Source organism: Psittacula echo (genome assembly GCF_963264785.1).
Source record: "Psittacula echo genome assembly, chromosome: 19".
NCBI classification, from domain to species: domain Eukaryota; kingdom Metazoa; phylum Chordata; class Aves; order Psittaciformes; family Psittacidae; genus Psittacula; species Psittacula echo.
This window is the reverse complement of record NC_137755.1, coordinates 2,440,493-2,460,601: the sequence shown is the minus strand read 5'-3', so window position 1 is coordinate 2,460,601 and position 20,109 is coordinate 2,440,493. Positions and strand designations below refer to the sequence as shown.

General features: G+C 53.8%; 2 protein-coding genes across 2 annotated transcripts; one reads left to right on the top strand and one right to left on the bottom strand.

The window, feature by feature from the left end:
• Positions 1-669: 669 nt before the first annotated feature.
• Positions 670-1,617, bottom strand: LOC308228539 (olfactory receptor 14I1-like; the record flags this gene model as incomplete). The annotated part of the gene is made up of 2 exons (XM_080631920.1): positions 670-963; positions 1,324-1,617. The coding sequence occupies 2 exons, from the start codon at positions 1,615-1,617 to the stop codon at positions 670-672; spliced, it is 588 nt and encodes a 195-aa protein (XP_080488046.1).
• A 17,263-nt stretch (positions 1,618-18,880) lies between these two features.
• On the top strand, positions 18,881-19,828 carry LOC308228538 (olfactory receptor 14A16-like; the record flags this gene model as incomplete). The annotated part of the gene is made up of 1 exon (XM_080631919.1): positions 18,881-19,828. The coding sequence occupies one exon, from the start codon at positions 18,881-18,883 to the stop codon at positions 19,826-19,828; it is 948 nt and encodes a 315-aa protein (XP_080488045.1).
• Positions 19,829-20,109: the final 281 nt, after the last annotated feature.

Sequence of the window (20,109 nt, the reverse complement as noted above, 5' to 3'; positions counted from 1 at the left end):
AATAGCGTTCCTGAATTGGGGATCTGAAACCTGGATGGAGTATTCCAGAGCATCCCTTCCCTTGTTCTCCTGCCGTGCTCCTGGTCATACAGCCCGCCATGCTGCTGTCCTCCCTTGCTGCCAGGGCACACGCTGCCTCCTGTCCAGCTCCTGCCCACCCAGCCCTTTCCCATGGGCTGCTCCCAGCCAGGCAGCCCCAGCCTGGGCCATTGCAGGGGAGTCCCCTGCAGGCACCCCTGTGTCCCCTGCTCTCCTGCCCAGGACACCCTGAGAGCTCTGCAGCCCCCCCATGCCATCCCATCTCCCCACACCAGCACAACAGCCCCGGCCCTTGGGCTCCTCAAGAGCTCTTCCTGCTCCAGGCACAGAGCAGCCATCCCAGAGCTGGAGCAGCCAGAAAGCTGATTTCATTCCCCTTCATTCCTGCCATGGGAGGACATAGCACAGAGAAGAAGTTGCTGCAGGATCATTTATTTCCCATAAATACAGTGACAGACCCTCACTGACACGAAGTCTCTGGGTCACATCAGTCGGTGGCTGCTTAAGCAGCAGGGTGATAACTGACATTTTTATGAAAACAAAGTCATCATAAATTGAACAGGAAAACAAAAGTAAAGCAGGAAAGACAGACGTGGCCTGTCTTTACCTACACTTGGAACCCTTTGCAGGTTAAAGCAGGCAGTGTATGGCTGCTGAAACACATCCAGTCAGCAGCTTCCTCACAGCATCCTTGAGCTCCTGGTTCCGCAGGCTGTAGATGATGGGGTTCAATGCTGGAGGCACCACCGAGTACAGCACTGACAGCACCAGATCCAGGGATGGGGAGGAGATGGAGGGGGGCTTCAGGTAGGCAAAGGTACCAGTGCTGACAAAGAGGGAGACCACAGCCAGGTGAGGGAGGCACGTGGAAAAGGCTTTGTGGCGTCCCTGCTCAGAGGGGATCCTCAGCACGGCCCTGAAGATCTGCACATAGGACCCCACAATGAACACAAAACAGCCAAGTGCCAAACAGAAACTTAGCACAAGAAGCCCAACTTCCCTGAGGTAGGAATGAGAGCAGGAGAGCTTGAGGATCTGGGGGATTTCACAGAAGAACTGCTCCACAGCATTGCCTCGGCAGAGGGGGAGTGAAAATGTATTGGCTGTGTGCAGCAGAGCATTGAGAAACCCAGCGCCCCAGGCAGCTGCTGCCATGTGGACACAAGCTCTGCTGCCCAGGAGGCTCCCGTAGTGCAGGGGCTTGCAGATGGCAACGTAGCGGTCGTAGGACATGAGAGTGAGGAGAAAATACTCTGCTGACATGAAAAAGAGAAAGAAAAAGATCTGTGCAGCACAACCTGTGTAGGAGATGGCCCTGGTGTCCCACAGGGAATTGGCCATGGATTTGGGGACAGTGGTGGAGATGCAGGCCAGGTCCAGCAGGGAGAGGTTGAGGAGGAAGAAGTACATGGGGGTGTGGAGGTGCTGGTCGCAGGCTGTGCTGGTGATGATGAGGCCGTTGCCCAGGAGCGCAGCCAGGAAGATGCCCAGGAAGAGCCAGAAGTGCCAGAGCTGCAGCTCCCGCCTGGCTGCGAATGGCAGGAGGAGGAAGTGGGTGATGGAGCTGCCGTTGGACATCTGCTGCCTCTGGGCATGGGGCACTCTCACAGGAGAAAAAGGCAGTGACAGGTTAGGACAGGAGGGATGTCAGATAGAGAAGTTCAATTTACACACTCACAACTGTGAACACTTTCAGGCTACAGAAGAGAGGCTCAGTGTGAGTTGGTTGTGATTATCTCCGAGGTTGTTTGGTTTCTTTGTTTTCCCGGTGTCACAGCTGACAAGTGACATTTTAGGGATAAATTTGCTAAGAAGTATTTTGAAGGCAACTGTTAAGAGTCTGAGCATGGGACAGACAAAAGGGCTCAGCTGTCTGTGGGTTCGTGCCTAATCAAATTGCTGCAGAGTCCATCAGTCTGGTTCTCAGCTGCCCTGCACTTTCTAGAGGGACAGTCAGCTCCTTGCCCAGCAGAGCATGGCCAGCAGCCACCTCCAGTGCCAGGCACCAAGAGAGCTGCCTGAACGCACCCTCCCCAGGCCTGGGCTGCACTTTCCCCCCACTCCCTGCCCATGTCTCTGCTGCCTGGAGCTGTCCCTGCCAGGAGCTGCTGCTCTGGGCCCAGCTCTGCTCCCTCTCAGTGCTCCCAGAGCCCATCCCATGGGCTGTGTGCTCAGCTCTGCCCTGCACACCCCTCCCGGCAGCAGGGCTCTGCCCAGGGGCAGCTCTGCCTCTGCAGGGGCTCAGCAGCAGCTCACACAAGTCCTGACAAGACTCTCGGTGCCTTCTCCAAAGCAGAGAAGGAAATTCCCAGCTCCCACTGCCCAACCTGCCCACCAAGAGTGGAAAACATCAGAGCTCAGGATCCTTCCCTATCAGGCAATCGCTGCCTCAGTGTCTTTCAGAAGGACCCTCTGCAAACGTGCTCAGAGTGATGTGGAGCTGTGAGCAGCCCTGACCCACACAGCACCCTCTCCAGTGCACAAGAACACTTCTACTGCCCTGCCAGGGGTTGTTGCTTACCTCCAGCGCCTCTCCCCCAGCGCCGTGGGGAGCTCCCGGGCAGGCTGAGTGCTGACCCTGGCAGGCAGCAGAGTCCCTGCCCCTGCACACAGCCCCTGGGCTGCAGGCACCCTGCTCCCAAGGACAGCGCTGGGCACCCCTGCCTGCACACCCACATTCACAGCCTGCAGCCAGCCCCGGGACAAGGGACCTGCCTTGTCCTGTCCCTCGCATGGTGCAGAGGGAAGCCCTGCTCTGCAGCACATCCTGCTCCTTATCTACACAGAGAAACCAAGAGAGTCCTCCTGACAGATCCCATGGACTGTCCGAGGCAGCAGCTTGAGCAGATCCCTCCAGGAACTGCAGCTGCATTGCCCTGTACCCAGAGCCTTACCATGCACAGGGCTGGGAAGGTTTCTCCTGCAGGGAGCTCTCAGCATCCTCCACTGCCAAGTGCCTTTAAGCTCTCTGAGGCTCGCAGGTCTCCCCTGGGTGCCTGCAGGCAGTGCCCCAGCCCTGCTCCTGGCCAGAGCTGTCTCTCTGCAGCGCTGCCCGCTTGCCAGCATCTGTCTGCCTCCCAGGAGCCAGGCCCAGCTCATCAGGAGAGGCCCAGCCCAAGGTGGCTCTGCCTCTGTCCTGCTGGGCTCCCTCCAGGGCTCCCTGGGGCTCCAGGGGAACCCCATGGGAACCAGCCTGAAGCAAGCCCTGCTGTTCCCTCCCTCAGCTGGCAGACACACTGCCTGCCTGCAGTGTCATTTCTCTGCTGAGAGACAGAGATTGGTCTGAACAATGAGATTTTGTAGAATCATGGAACAATTTAGGTTGGAAAAGGTGCTTAAGACCTAGTCCAACCATTAACCAAACACTGTCAAGTCCAGCACTAAGCAGTATCCACAAGTGCCACATCTAAATGTCTTTTAAATACCTGCAGGAATGGTGACACAACCACTTTTGCAGGCAGCCTGTTTCTTGTCTCATCACCAGACAGGACAGGCAGGCCAGGACAGGCTGGGATCTCCTTTACCCCTGCTGAAAGGAAGGGATTTTTCCTGGTTAGTTGAGGCATCTCCTGCTGGGATTGTAGCCCTGGGGCTGGAAGGAGACTCAGCTATGTCCCATAAACACTAGGAACCCACAGGAGGTCTCACTTCCTCAGAAGGTGAAAATGTACCATTATACAGATCATGTCTTAATCAGGGTAGTTTGCCCCAAAGAACTGCAGCAACAGCAGTGTGTAAGCACTCCATGGTGCAGAAGCTGAAGTTCCACCTAAGGAATGTCAGAAACCAAGCAGAAACCAGTCAAATCAGGGGGTTCTTGGTGGATAGCAGCAGTGCAGTGATTGCTGCAGACACCTGCAGAAAAACAGAACAAGGGCAGATGCCCCACTCTGGGAAGGAATTACAACAGCTTATGGGTCCTCCAGGATACTGGAGGAAACATGGACCTGGATTCTCTATCATTGCTCACCCACTGTACTCACTGTTATGAACGGGAAAGCCATGGGAATGGAATCCAGAGCATGAGGAAGCAGGAAATACCTAATACAGGAATTAAAACCGTGCCAGTCACTTGGGCCTGTACACCTCCACCACCCTCCATAGCAGAATGGGGTTTTGCTGAGCATGGCTCTTTCTGTGAACTATTTAAAAACTGACCCTGATGGACCAAAAAGAACTTTAATGTTCAAGTTGCCTCTTTCAAAGACACTAAACCAACATATTCTGAGTGGGAAAAGAGACTCTTGACTTTAATTTCAGCAGTAAACCAAAGTGAGAACATTGATCAAAAACAAACAGTACAAACCATCCATTCTATCCATTCAATTGACTTGACAGTATCCCAAAGGGAACTGCTCCTCAGGATGAAGCTGCACAAACCCACTGGCAGAAAATGGCATGCCTACCTACCGGGGATTTAAGAGGAAGTGAAATTATCTGAAGGACAGACTGAAGTTTCCAAACTACTGCAGATGCTTGCAAATGCAGAGCCATCAGCGTTACAACAACCCTTCCCCAGACCTGCACCTGCCCAGCCAGTCACCCCCCCGACCCACAACTGCCCCTCAAGTGACCCCCAAGTGACCCCCAGACCCACAACTGCCCCCCTGGTTGGGGGTCAGAGAATCCTGGCATCCCGGAGGCACGGATGGGTTGGGGGGAGCAAACTTTCCCGGTTGGTTCCATTTCAGCCTGAGCAGCGCCAGCAGGAACATCCAAAAAGCTTTTTGCTCCTCTTGTCCTGAGCCCTGCTCTGCGGGGCTGTCAGAGCCATGGCAGTGCAGCGCTGAGCTTCCTCTGCTGCCCCCTGCCGGCAGGCTGTGCACAAGGGCAGTGCCCATCAGCTCTCGTGGCTCTGCAGCAGCAGCAGCGGTGCTTTGGCTCTGCGCTCCGGTGAGCACAGGGTTTACGCAGCTTGTCTGAACCGGAGCCCGTTGTGAACAGGAAGAGACCATTCGGGAGGAAAAAGGGGGTTAAACAGTGCCCGCATTGCCTTCTTCTCTGTGAGGCCATGTTCTGCTCCTGCAATCCAGTCAGGCCGTGGATTTGCTGATGACCTTCACCAAGGCATGGGCTGCCTGATTTTTGTCTGGTGCTCATCCTTTTCCTCTTGCCTTTTAAAATAACAGCAGCAGGGTTTGTTTTCTTTCCCAATCTCTTCTGTTTTCAAGGCAGTTGATTCTTTTAGCGCACCTGAAGGGTTTGGCTCAGAATAAGCAGCCATCCTTGCACACCTCCTGACAGCGTATCAACAATATTCAGTGAATCCTGTCAAGCACAGTGAAGTCAGTCACAGCTGCTGTGCTGCCATGTGGGGATTGTGGTTTGGTTGGTAGGAGATGGATTTGAAAGCAGGAAAAGGACAGAAAGCATTCATGTTGTTTACTGCTGAGCACGTTGCTGCTGTGACTCCCAAACCATCGGTTTCAAATGCTCCCTTGCACAACTGTTGTTGAACTTTCCCTGTGCTAAGAAAGCAAGTTGTTGGGACTTCTTCCTTTTTAAAAGAAATGAAGAATGGCAGATACTGAGCTATCAGGGCAGGAGGATCTCCATAGCTGTGTTGTTCTCTGCTCTGCTGTGCAGTACTGTGCTGTGCTGTGCTATTTCAATTTAACCCCTGCAATGATAATCATTAGTCAAATAACGATGAGCCTGTTATTTGCCTGAAATGTCAAATGTTTTTTCAGGTCCAGATTAACTTTTAAGGACAAATAATGGTTCCAAGTGGAAACAGGAGTTCATTTAATTTCATTTATCTCATTTAATTTCATTTCATAGTAGGAAAAGATTCCTCACATTCAAGGTAGTGAGACAGTGGCAGATTCTTGCCCAGAGAAGCTCTGTCTGCTCCATCCCTGGCAGTGCTCAAGGCCAGGTTGGACACAGGAGTTTGGAGCAACCTGCTCTAGTGGAATCTGTCCCTGCCCATGACAGTGGGTTGGAGCTGGATGAGCTTTGAGGTCCCTTCCAGCCCAACTCAGTATGGGATTCCACAGTTCTCTGCTGTGCCAATGTCGGTCACTCTCCAGTTCTCGTAGGTGGCCGTGATGCCCTGTTCCATTGCCCAGGTTGAACTGTGACCCCTCGCATGCTCCACCTCCAGACCAAAGGCACTGAGGAAGAGCAGCCCATGAGGGACGTCCCCGAGCCGGCTGGGCAGAGGCTGGTCCTCCTGCAGTGACTCCCGGAGCACCCCTGGGTGCCCAGTGCCATGGGCACGATGCTGCCGCCATCACAAAGCCGTGGTGGTCGCTGTGGAGACGCCCATTGTGACGGGGCCCCCACGCTGAGCGTGGGCTATTGAAGGAGCCAGAGCCCTGCAGGAACCAGTGCAGAGGAGAGCCCTCCCTCGGGAGGCTGCATCTCCCGTGCCTGCCCTGCGCATCCAGGTACGGGTTCTTTGACTTTGCAATCCTCCTTTAGTGTTGCCTTGAAACACATGGTGGGTGCGTGCTCTAAAGGGAGGAGAAGCTGTCAGGAGATGTGCTGGTGCCATCCCAGCTGTAGGAGCAGGGGCTGGGTGAGGAGGAGGCGCTGGGCTTGTTCCTGTGCTTGGAGCTGAGCTCTGCCTGCAGAGGTGCTGGGGGCGAAGCAGGAGCCTTGTGTGTGCAGGAGCTGCTGGTGTCAGAGGTGCTGAGAAGGTGTCAGGGCAGGAGCAGCCCCTGGGCAGTGCAGCTGCTAGTGCTGTCACTGGGAGCTCAGCACATTCAGTCTGCTGATCGGAGCTAGCACAGCTAGAGCCGGAGCCGGCACGCTTCAGCGACCACGAGGTTCAGCAGAGATCAGGAAAATCAGAGGGGACAGCGCAGAGACATCGCGATTCCCGACAGCTCCCGATTCCCGATGCCCCAGCAGCCCTTGCGAGAGAGCGGCTGACGTCGCAGGGGGCGTTCCCGCGGTAATGGCGACTGCACCCGTGCCCCTTGCCTTGCAAGAGCCTTTGGGAGGGCAGCGACCGGTCGCTGCGCATCGGGCGCAGGGAGGAACAAGCCGGTCGCGTTGTGGATCCTGTTGCTGGTGTCCCAGACTGCTGACCAATATGGTCGCCTCCAGAAGGAGAGCTTGCAGTAAGGAGACTGTAGCAACTCAGACAGAGACCCCGTCCCAAACCGTGGCTGTTCAGGTCTCTGGCTGCAGGGAGTGCCAGAGCCTGCTGCTGCTGAGGGAGGGAGGCCAGCATTCCACCTGTGTGAGGTGTGAGCAGGTAGAAGATCTGCTTAGCTTGGTGGCAGAACTTAAAGAGGAGGTCGAGACGCTGAGGACCATCGGGGAGTGTGAAAGGGAGATCGACTGGTGGAGTAACTCCCTGGCGTGCCAGCAGGAACGGTTCCAGGGGGATACCCCCCAAAAGGGGATGGACCCCCTGTCCTCTCAGACAGAGGGGGATGGCCCAAGACAGCCCCTGCCCTGTAGCTGTTGCGCAGAGGTAGGGGACCAAAAAGACAATGAGGGCTGGAAGCAAGTTCCAGTTCGGAACCGTGGGCAACCCTCCTCCCTTCCTGCCCTGCTTCCCCAGGTGCCCCTCCGTAATAGGTTTGAGGCCCTGGATCTTGCTGGAGAGGTAAGTGAGGATGTGGTGCAAGGCCAGACTACAAGGTCACATAGGAAAAGGCGGTCGACTTCACGCCTCAAGACTGCCTCTGCCAAGAAAGAAAGAAAGGTCACTGTTGTAGGCGATTCCCTTCTGAGAGGAACAGAGGGCCCGCTATGCAGAGTTGACCCTCATCATAGGGAAGTGTGTAGTTTGCCTGGAGCCCGGATTAGGGATATCACCAGGGCGCTCCCCAGCCTGGTGCACCCGACAGACTACTACCCGCTGCTGGTCTTCCAGACAGGTGGGGGGGAAGCTGCTTCCCGCAGTCTGAGGGGGATGAAGAAAGACTACAGGGCCTTGGGGCGGATGGTGAAAGAGTCTGGGGCTCAAGTGATCTTCTCCTCACTTCTTCCATCTTCCAGTGATGATGTGGGACTGAATGGGAAAATTCAGTCCGTAAACAATTGGCTTCAACACTGGTGCTTCAGGCAGGGGTTTGGATTCTTTGATAATGGCTGGTTTTATAAGGCTCCAGTCCGGATGATGGCACGTGGGAAAGGTTTATCTCACAGAGGCAAAAGGATGCTGGGGCATGAATTAGCAGGGCTCATTTGGAGAGCTTTAAACTAGATTCGAAGGGGGATGGGGTTGCAGCTGGGCTTGCCCCAGTGGGGCAGCACTCTAGAATTGATGAAGACTGGGAGGCCTCCTATAATCCTAGGGTGGAATCGGTGAGCTCAGCTCCCTCCTTGAAATGCCTGTACACCAATGCGTGCAGCATGGGAAATAAGCAGGAGGAGTTGGAGACCTGTGTTAAGTCAGGAGATTATGATCTGGTGGCAATTACAGAGACGTGGTGGGACAGCTCGCATGACTGGAATATAGTCATGGAGGGCTATGTCCTTTTCAGGAAAGACAGGCCAGCCAGGCGGGGTGGTGGGGTTGCTCTTTATGTGCGAGAGCAGCTGCAATGTACTGAGTTCTGTCCAGGGACAGGGGACGAGCGAGTTGAGAGTTTGTGGGTGAGAATTAAGGGGCAGGCTGGCAGGGGCGATACTGTTGTGGGTGTCTGTTACAGGCCACCAGATCCCTTGATTGAGTTGATGAGGCCTTCTACAGGCAGGTGAGAGCGGCCTCACAGTCACAGGCCCTGGTCGTCGTGGGGGATTTTAATTTCCCTGATGTTTGCTGGAAGGACTACTCAGCAACCCAGCCACAGTCCAGGAGGTTCCTCCAGTGTATGGATGATAACTTCCTTATCCAAATGGTGGATGAGCCAACCAGGAGAGGAGCGCTGCTGGATCTCATCCTCACTAACAAGGAGGGTCTGGTCGAAGCAGTAAAGGTTGAGGGCTGCCTTGGTTGCAGCGACCACGAGATGGTGGAATTCAGGATCTTGTGTGGTAGGGCCTGTACAATAGCAAGTAGAATTGCAACCCTGGACTTTAGCAGGGCAAACTTTGGCCTTTTCAAGCAATTGCTAGGGGAAATCCCATGGGCAAGGCTGCTTGAAGGTAAAGGGGCCCAAGATAGTTGGTTGACATTCAAGAATTGCTTATTCCGAGCTCAAGAGCAGAGCATCCCGACACGTAGGAAGTCAAGGAAGAGGGCCAGAGACCTGTGTGGCTAAATAAGGAACTGCTGGGTATGCTCAAGTGGAAGAGGAGAGTTTATAGGTCATGGAAGGAGGGGCTGGCCACTCGGGAGGAATATAAGGCTGCTGCTAGAGGATGTAGGAAGGCAGCTAGGATGGCTAAGGCCTCCTTAGAATTAAATCTGGCCAGAGGGGTCAAGGACAACAGAAAGAGCTTTTTCAAATACATAGCTGATAAAACTAACACCAGAGGCAAGGTTGGCCCACTGGTGAACGGGATGGGTGCCCTGGTGACAGAAGATACAGAGATGGCAGAGTTATTGAATGCCTTCTTTGTCTCAGTCTACTCTGCCGGAGGCAGTCCTGAAGAGCCCTGTACTCCTGAGACCTCAGATGAAGTCAGGTCACTGGAGCAGTTTGCCTTAGTCGACGAGGAATGGGTTAGGGACCAGTTGAGCAATCTGGACATCCATAAATCCATGGGTCCAGATGGGATGCACCCACGGGTGCTGAGGGAACTGGCGGAAGTCATTGCTAGACCACTCTCCATCATCTTTACCAAGTCTTGGGAAACGGGAGAGGTGCCTGAGGACTGGAGGAAAGCAAATGTCACTCCAGTCTTCAAAAAGGGCAAGAAGGAGGACCCGGGTAACTATAGACCGGTCAGCCTCACCTCCATCCCTGGGAAAGTGATGGAACACCTTATCCTTGATGCCATCATAAGGCATGTCAAGGATGAGAGGGTTATGAGGGGCAGTCAACATGGCTTTACCAAGGGGAAGTCGTGCTTGACCAACCTCCTAGCCTTTTATGAGGAAATAACGCGGTGGATGGATGATGGCAGAGCGGTGGATGTGGTCTACCTTGACTTTAGCAAAGCATTTGACACAGTCTCCCACAGCATCCTCATAGCTAAACTGAGGAAGTGTGGCCTGGATGATCAGGTAGTGAGGTGGACTGCAAACTGGCTGAAGGAGAGAAGCCAGAGAGTTGTAGTCTATGGGGCGGGGTCTAGTTGGAGGCCTGTATCTAGTGGAGTGCCTCAAGGGTCAGTACTGGGACCAGTATTATTTAATATATTCATCAATGATTTAGATGAGGGAATTGAGTGTACTGTCAGCAAGTTTGCTGATGACACTAAGCTGGGAGGAGTGGCTGACACGCCAGAAGGCTGTGCTGCCATCCAGCGAGACCTGGACAGGCTGGAGAGTTGGGCAGGGAGAAACTTGATGAAATATAACAAGGGAAAGTGTAGAGTCCTGCATCTGGGCAGGAACAACCCCAGGTTCCAATATAGGTTGGGGAACGACCTGTTAGAGAGTAGTGTAGGGGAGAGGGACCTGGGGGTCCTAGTGGATGGCAGGATGACCATGAGCCAACACTGTGCCCTTGTGGCCAAGAAGGCCAATGGCATCCTGGGGTGTATTAGAAGGGGGGTGGTCAGTAGGTCGAGAGAGGTCCTCCTTCCCCTCTACTCTGCCCTGGTGAGACCGCACCTGGAATATTGTGTCCAGTTCTGGGCCCCTCAGTTCAAGAAGGACAGGGACCTGCTGGAGAGAGTCCAGCGCAGGGCAACTAAGATGATGAAGGGAGTGGAGCATCTCCCTTATGAGGAAAGGCTGAGGGAGCTGGGTCTCTATAGTTTGGAGAAGAGGAGACTGCGGGGTGACCTTATTAGTGTATATAAATATATAAAGGGGGAGTGTCACGAGGATGGAGCCAGGCTCTTCTCAATGGCAAACAATGATAGGGCAAGGGGTAATGGGTACAAACTGGAACACAAGAGGTTCCACTTAAACTTGAGAAGAAACTTCTCCTCAGTGAGGGTGACAGAACACTGGAACAGGCTGCCCAGGGGGGTTGTGGAGTCTCCTTCTCTGGAGACATTCAAAACCCGCCTGGACACATTCCTGTGTAACCTCATCTAGGTGTTCCTGCTCTGGCAGGGGGATTGGACTAGATGATCTTTTGAGGTCCCTTCCAATCTCTAACATACTGTGATACTGTGATACTGTGTGCCTTCGGCAACCCATTCCAGTGCCTCACCACCCTCACAGTAAAGAACTTCCTCCTTAGATCCAATCTAAACTTCCCCTGTTTATGTTTGAGCATGTTACCCCTTGTCCTATCACTACAGTCCCTAGTGAAGAGGCCCTCTCCAGCATACTTAAGGCCCCCTTCAGATACTGGAAGGCTGCTCTGAGGTCTCCACGCAGCCTTCTCTTCTCCAGGCTGAACAGCCCCAACTTTCTCAGCCTACCTTTATATAGGAGGTGCTCCAGTACTCTGATCATCCTCATGGCCTCCTCTGGACTTGTTCCAACAGTTCCATGTCCTTTTTATGTTGAGGACACCAGAACTGCACACAATACTCCAAGCGACTGCACACAGCTGGCTCATGTTCATTTTCTCATCAAAAATCCTTTTGTCTGTGTTATTTATTTACCAGTATAACACTGCTGATATTTTTCCTTAGGTGTATAAAATATTCTACGGATGACTGAAAATCGGAAGAGTATTTATACAGTCGGAAGTTCTCAGCTCTTTCTAGCTTAGTGCAGAGCCACTAAGAGTCCTTTCCCATTCGACCACTGCTTACACTTGCACTGCCTTTAAGTTGCCTTCACACACAAATTGATCTTAAGAACAACCAACCATCCTGTGCTGAGAGCAAGGGAGCAATGTTTCAAAGGGCAGATCACGGAGCTGTCATGGGGAGAAGCAAAGGACTGTGCCCAGCAGAGCATGGCCAGCAGCCACCTCCAGTGCCAGACACCAAGAGAGCTGCCTGAACGCACCCTCCCCAGGCCTGGGCTGCACTTTCCCCCCACTCCCTGCCCATGTCTCTGCCGCCTGGAGCTGTCCCTGCCAGGAGCTGCTGCTCTGGGCCCAGCTCTGCTCCCTCTCAGTGCTCCCAGAGCCCATCCCATGGGCTGTGTGCTCAGCTCTGCCCTGCACACCCCTCCCGGCAGCAGGGCTCTGCCCAGGGGCAGCTCTGCCTCTGCAGGGGCTCAGGAGCAGCTCACACAAGTCCTGACAAGACTCTCGGTGCCTTCTCCAAAGCAGAGAAGGAAATTCCCAGCTCCCACTGCCCAACCTGCCCACCAAGAGTGGAAAACATCAGAGCTCAGGATCCTTCCCTATCAGGCAATCGCTGCCTCAGTGTCTTTCAGAAGGACCCTCTGAACTCAGAGTGATGTGGAGCTCTGAGCAGCCCTGACTCACACAGCACCTTCTCCAGTGCACAAGAACACATTTCCTTTCCTGCCAGGTGTTGTTCCTTCCCCCCGAGCTTCTCCCCCAGCGCTGTGGGGAGCTCCCGGGCAGGCTGAGTGTGGGGGTTGGAATGCATCGAAACTGTCAGAGACCATGGGAAGGAGGAACTACAGCAGGCAATGAGGAGTGACCCATCCCTGACTGGTACTTGGAAGATGTTGGAACTGGCAAGGAACAAGGACGTCGGAACTGGAAAGAGGATGTTGAGAGACCTTTCGCCTGATGTAATCGCAAGGCAAACACAGATGTGCTTGGCTAATTGCTTGGAAGGATACAAATACCCTGTAAGCTTTGCAATAAATGATTCAGCTTGTACTCTACCTCTGGGTCCGTGCCTTTCATCCTCATAGCTGAGCGCTGACCCTGGCAGGCAGCAGAGTCCCTGCCCCTGCACACAGCCCCTAGGCTGCAGCGACCCTGCTCGCAAGGACAGTGCTGGGCACCCCTGGCTGCACACCCACATTCACACCATGCATCCAGCCCCGGGACAAAGGCCTGCCTTACAATGGCCATCACATGGTGCAGAGTGAAGCCCTGCTCTGCAGAACATCATCCTCCGCGTTATCGACATAGAGAACCCAAGAAAGTCCCCCTGACAGATCCCATGGACTGTCCGAGGCAGCAGGCTCTGACTGGGAGGTAGAAGTTCTCCTGCCCTGACACCTTCTCAGCACCTCTGACACCAGCAGCTCCTGCACACAGAAGGCTCCTGCTTCGCCCCCAGCACCTCTGCAGGCAGAGCTCAGCTCCAAGCACAGGAACAAGCCCAGCGCCTCCTCCTCACCCAGCCCCTGCTCCTACAGCTGGGATGGCACCAGCACATCTCCTGACAGCTTCTCCTCCCTTTAGAGCACGCACCCACCATGTGTTTGAAGGCAACACTAAAAGAGGATTGCAAAGTCAAAGAACACGTACCTGGATGCGCAGGGCAGGCACGGGAGATGCAGCCTCCCGAGGGAGGGCTCTCCTCTGCACTGGTTCCTGCAGGGCTCTGGCTCCTTCAATAGCCCACGCTCAGCGTGGGGGTCCAGTGATGGCTGGAGAGAGCATGGAACTCTGTCTGCAGACAGGTGAGCAGTCAACAGAGAGTTTGTGTTCAGGGTTAAAGGAAGAACAGCTATGGGAGACATTACTGTGTACATCTGTATATACATATATATATATATATATACCTTATGTTCTGGTACTGCATGGTAAGCATGATAGGTGTTCGATGAATGAGTATGAGCAGGCAGTACTTTTGTTAAGCAAGCAAAATTCTTTTAACCCCCCTGTACAAACCCCCTGTACATAAGCTAAAGCTCTGTATCAGAGACATCAATTTGATAGGTGGACCACTCGGTGGATAAAGAACTGGCTGGATTGTTGCACGCAAAGAGTTGTGGTCAATGTCTCAGTGTCCGGCTGGAGACCAGTAACAAGTGGTGTCCCTCAGGGATGGGTGTTGGGACCGACCTTGTTCAACATCTTTGTTGATGACATGGACAGTGGGATTGAGTGCGCCCTCAGCAAACTTGCCAATGACACCAAGCTGTGTGGTTCAGTTGATACGCTGGAGGGAAGGGATGCCATCCAGAGCGATCTTGACACGCTTGTGAGGTGGGCTGATGCCAACCTCATGAAGTTTAACCATGCAAGGTCCTACACCTGGGTGGGATCAATCCCAGGCACAGCTACAGGTTGGGCAGAGAAGAGATCCAGAGCAGCTCTGTGGAGAAAGACTTGGGGGTGTTGGTTGATGAGAAAATGAACATGAGCCGGCTTCAGCTTGAGCTTGCAGCCCAGAAAGCCAAGCGTATCCTGGGCTGCATCAAGGTGAGCGTGGCGAGCAGGATGAAGGAGGTGATCCTGCCCCTCTACTCTGCTCTCGTGAGACCTCACTTGGAATATTGTGTGCAGTTCTGGTGTCCTCAACATAAAAAGGACATGGAACTGTTGGAACAAGTCTAGAGGAGGGCCATGAGGATGATCAGGGGACTGGAGCACCTCCCGTATGGAGAGAGGCTGAGAAAGTTGGGGCTGTTCAGCCTGGAGAAGAGAAGGCTGTTTGCAGATCTTACCCCGGCCTTCCCGTATCTGAAGGAGGGCTATAAGGATGCTGGGGATGGACTCTTCATTAGGGACTGTAGTGATAGGACAAGAGGCAATGGGTTAAAACTTACACAGAGAAATTTAGTTTGTCTCTAAGGAAGAAATTCTTTACTGAGAGGGTGGTGAGGCACTGGAATGGGTTGCCCAGGGAAGTTGTGAATGCTCCATTCCTGGCGGTGTTCAAGGCCAGGTTGGATGAGGCCTTGGGTGGCATGGTTTAGTGGGAGGTGTCCCTTCCTGTGGCATGGGGGTTGGAACTAGATGATTTTAAGGTCCTTTCCAACACTAACTATTCTATGATTCTACAATTCTATGATTCTACTATTATTACTGGTGGTAGCGGCGGTGGTTTGTGTTATTCCTTAGTTACTGGACTGTTCTTATCTCAACCTGTGGGAGTTACATTTTTTTGATTCTCCTTCCCATCCCTCGAAGAGCAGGGGGGAAGAAGGGGAGGGAGTGAGCGAGCGACTACGTGGTTCTGAATTACTGACTGGACTTAAACCGCGGCACCGCGGCAGCACATCGGGGCTACTGGAAGGCGGCAAAGGCCCTGCTGGGAAACTGGAAGGTTCCAGCAATGCCCATGGAAGTGCTTCCACCAACACGCTTGGAAGGACACCCAACATTGCAGAACATGGCAGGGCCCTGGCAGTCTGCACCAACCCTGCAGAATCTCCTCAAGCATTCCAGATGGAGGCAGAGGCCTCAGCAGGCTCTGGCAAGGCTGCGGAATAACAGCGGCCATTCCAGAATGCGCAGGTGCTCTGCAACTGTGCTAAAGCCCTCAGGAGCCTGACCGGCATTCAGAAAGGTGGCAAAAGCCCTGGAGGACCTTGGAAGCCCTCCAGGTATTCCAGGCTCAGGGATCCTTATCAGACTTGCTCATGCTCCTTCACCATCAGAGCCGCTTCCCATGGAAACTCCTGGAATGGTCCCCAAGTAAGTCCAGAGCCTGTTCTCTGCTGCTGGCCTTCCTCATGCCCTTTAGCATCTGAGTCCCCACTATTGCATGCTCATGACAGCCAAGGCTGACACTGATGATCACATCCTGACCAGCTTTTCCAGGGGAGCATCACCCTTGCTGGCCTGCCCTGCACCTGTGTTAACCGGTTGTGCCAAGACCCTCCACACTGTTGCACCCTGTTGCTTTGCATGGCAAGGGACCACCAGGGCAATTACCAGCAAGGTACCTGCTCATTAGCCTGGAGGCTTCCTCAGGTGCTGACAAAATTCCTTTTCTGTTTCCCCTCCCTGAGCAAGTAGTTTGTAACTCGGAGCACAATGTCCCTCTTATCCACTCCTCTGATCCTCAGTCACAAAAGCCAACCCAACCTGTTCCCTGTCACACAGAGGACCTCCAGAAATCCAAGTTTCCCCTTCATGCAGGGGGCATCCACCCTCCTCATCCTTCTTGTCTCCATGCTACATCTCTTGGGGTTCCAGCCGTCAAAGGGACATGAGACTACCTGTACAATTCTCTCCTTACAGAGCTAGATCTAGGGAACAGCATTTAAATGATGCCTCACAGAGTCCAGTGCATTTTTTCCTGGGACAGCAACAGACCAGCAGGTCCTGGTGAAAAACATTCTCTCAGCACCTTGGATGCTGCCCCTTTGGTCTCATGGACAGGTAAGGGTGTAGTCTGCAAAGACCCTAACCCCTGACTTGATCCCCATCCAGTGCCGGTTGTTCCCCTTTCCCATCCAGGGTCCTTTCTCAAAGCACAAAGTCCTGAGAGATCTTGCTGGTGGTAACTGAGGCAAAGAGGAGATAGGCTATCTGAGATCTACCTGCATGTACTCTTGCTTTATTTAGTGGTGGTCCTGTGTTACCTTGTTTCTTCTTTAACTGCTCCTGAAGTAGGAGCATCTCATCCTGGTGCTCTTCAATTCCTGTTTGAGCTTGTCTGAGATTTGCTGTGACCCATCGCTGTGCATAAAGGATGCTGTCTCTGAAAGCCAGAGGTAGCCAAGCACACAGTTAAAATGCTTGGGCTGTTCCTTAGCTGAATCATCAAGGGAGTGAGTAAAGACCCTGCAGTGATGTACTTTGTGTTCACTCAATGCCTGCAGCTAAAGGGTGGCAGAAAGGACAGACCTGGCATCACTGATAGCAACTGATGCCTGATGCCTCTGAGCGCTTACAAGAATATTCCCAACGCTATTGTCTTGTCTCTATATCAGCCTGCACGTATCTTTGGCCTGTCTCTATAACTTGCATGTAACTTTGACCAGCCCTGTAATGCCAAAAGTCACCAGAGATTTGCACCCAGACACCTCACTCCTGGCCCCCATCAATGTTAATGCTGAGACAAAGAGCTCTCTCATGTAGGTGCCTTTTCAAGGAAGACCTGACCAGAGGCAGGAGGAATCCTACCTCCTGTGGGTTTGTGGTGTTCATGGGAGGGAGCTGAGTCCCCTTCCAGTCCCAGGCCTACAGACTTAGGAGGAGATGCCTCAGCTAACCAGGGTGAATCCACTCCATCAGCAAGGGTAAAGGAGATCCCAGCCTGTCTTTGTCTGTCTGTCCTAATGATGGGACAAGAAACAGGCTGCCCACAGAAGTGGTTGTGTCACCATTCCTGGAGGCCTTTAAAAGACATGGAGATGTGGCACTTGTTGACATGGGTCAGTGGTGGACATGACAGTGTTTGGTTAATAGAGTTAAGAGTTGATGTTGAGGGTGTTTTTGAATCTAAATGATTCTGTAATTGTGAGAAACTTTGTTTACACCAAACTCCATCTCTCAGCAGAGCAATGACACTGCAGGCAGGCAGTGTGTCTGCCAGCTGAGGGAGGGAACATCAGTGCTTGCTTCAGGCTGTTTCCCATGGGGTTCCTCTAGAGCTCCAGGGAGCCCTGGAGGGAGCCCAGTGGGGCAGAGGCAGAGCCACCTTGGGCTGGGCCTCTCCTGATGAGCTGGGACCAAGGGGAGACCTGTGAGCCTCAGAGAGCTTAAAGGCACTTGGCAGTGGAGGATGCTGAGAGCTCCCTGCAGGAGAAACCTTCCCAGCCCTGTGCATGGTAAGGCTCTGGGTGCAGGGCAATGCAGCTGCAGTTCCTGGAGGGATCTCCTCAAGCTGCTGCCTCGGACAGTCCATGGGATCTGTCAGGAGGACTCTCTTGGTTTCTCTGTGTAGATAAGGAGCAGGATGTGCTGCAGAGCAGGGCTTCCCTCTGCACCATGCGAGGGACAGGGCAAGGCAGGTCCCTTGTCCCGGGGCTGGCTGCAGGCTGTGAATGTGGGTGTGCAGGCAGGGGTGCCCAGCGCTGTCCTTGCGAGCAGGGTGCCTGCAGCCCAGGGGCTGTGTGCAGGGGCAGGGACTCTGCTGCCTGCCAGGGTCAGCACTCAGCCTGCCCGGGAGCTCCCCACGGCGCTGGGGGAGAGGCGCTGGAGGTAAGCAACAACCCCTGGCAGGGCAGTAGAAGTGTTCTTGTGCACTGGAGAGGGTGCTGTGTGGGTCAGGGCTGCTCACAGCTCCACATCTCTCTGAGCACGTTTGCAGAGGGTCCTTCTGAAAGACACTGAGGCAGCGATTGCCTGATAGGGAAGGATCCTGAGCTCTGATGTTTTCCACTCTTGGTGGGCAGGTTGGGCAGTGGGAGCTGGGAATTTCCTTCTCTGCTTTGGAGAAGGCACCGAGAGTCTTGTCAGGACTTGTGTGAGCTGCTCCTGAGCCCCTGCAGAGGCAGAGCTGCCCCTGGGCAGAGCCCTGCTGCCGGGAGGGGTGTGCAGGGCAGAGCTGAGCACACAGCCCATGGGATGGGCTCTGGGAGCACTGAGAGGGAGCAGAGCTGGGCCCAGAGCAGCAGCTCCTGGCAGGGACAGCTCCAGGCAGCAGAGACATGGGCAGGGAGTGGGGGGAAAGGGCAGCCCAGGCCTGGGGAGGGTGCGTTCAGGCAGCTCTCTTGGTGCCTGGCACTGGAGGTGGCTGCTGGCCATGCTCTGCTGGGCAAGGAGCTGACTGTCCCTCTAGAAAGTGCAGGGCAGCTGAGAACCAGACTGATGGACTCTGCAGCAACCTTGAGTAGGCACGAACCCACAGACAGCTGAGCCCTTTTGTCTGTCCCATGCTCAGACTCTTCACAGTTGCTTTCAAAATACTTCTTAGCAAATTTATCCCTAAAATGTCACTTGTCAGCTGTGACACCGGGAAAACAAACAAACCAACCAACCTCAGAGATAATCACAACCAACTCACACTGAGCCTCTCTTCTGTAGCCTGAAAGTGTTCACAGTTGTGAGTGTGTAAATTGAACTTCTGTATCTGACATCCCTCCTGTCCTAACCTGTCACTGCCTTTTCCTCCTGTGACAGTGCCCCATGCCCAGAGGCAGCAGATGTCCAACGGCAGCTCCATCACCCACTTCCTCCTCCTGCCATTCGCAGCCAGGCGGGAGCTGCAGCTCTGGCACTTCTGGCTCTTCCTGGGCATCTTCCTGGCTGCGCTCCTGGGCAACGGCCTCATCATCACCAGCACAGCCTGCGACCAGCACCTCCACACCCCCATGTACTTCTTCCTCCTCAACCTCTCCCTGCTGGACCTGGCCTGCATCTCCACCACTGTCCCCAAATCCATGGCCAATTCCCTCTGGGACACCAGGGCCATCTCCTACCCAGGTTGTGCTGCACAGATCTTTTTCTTTCTCTTTTTCATTTCAGCAGAGTTTTCTCTCCTCACTCTCATGTCCTACGACCGCTACGTGGCCATCTGCAAGCCCCTGCACTACGGGAGCCTCCTGGGCAGCAGAGCTTGTGTCCACATGGCAGCAGCTGCCTGGGGCGCTGGGTTTCTCTATGCTCTGCTGCACACAGCCAATACATTTTCACTGCCCCTCTGCCGAGGCAATGCTGTGGAGCAGTTCTTCTGTGAAATCCCCCAGATCCTCAAGCTCTCCTGCTCACATTCCTACGTCAGGGAAGTTGGACTTGTTGTGCTTGGTTTCTGCTTGGAACTTGGCTGTTTTGTGTTCATTGTGGGGTCCTACGTACAGATCTTCAGGGCTGTGCTGAGGATCCCCTCTGAGCAGGGACGCCACAAAGCCTTTTCCACGTGCCTCCCTCACCTGGCCGTGCTCTCCCTGCTTCTCAGCACTGGTATCTTTGCCTATCTGAAGCCCCCCTCCATCTCCTCCCCATCCCTGGATCTGGTGCTGTCAGTGCTGTACTCGGTGGTGCCTCCAGCAGTGAACCCCATCATCTACAGCCTGCGGAACCAGGAGCTCAAGGATGCTGTGAGGAAGCTGCTGACTGGATGTGTTTCAGCAGCCATACACTGCCTGCTTTAACCTGCAAAGGGTTCCAAGTGTAGGTAAAGACAGGCCATGTCTGTCTTTCCTGATTCACGTTTATTTTCCTGTTCAATTTATGATGACTTTGTTTTCACAAAAATATCAGTTATCACCCTCCTGCTTAAGCAGCCACCGTTGGATGTGACCCAGAGACTTCGTGTCAGTGAGGGTCTGTCATTGTATTTATGGGAAATAAATGATCCTGCAGCAACTTCTTCTGTGTGCTATGTGCTCCCATGGCAGGAATGAAGGGGAATGAAATCAGCTTTCTGGCTGCT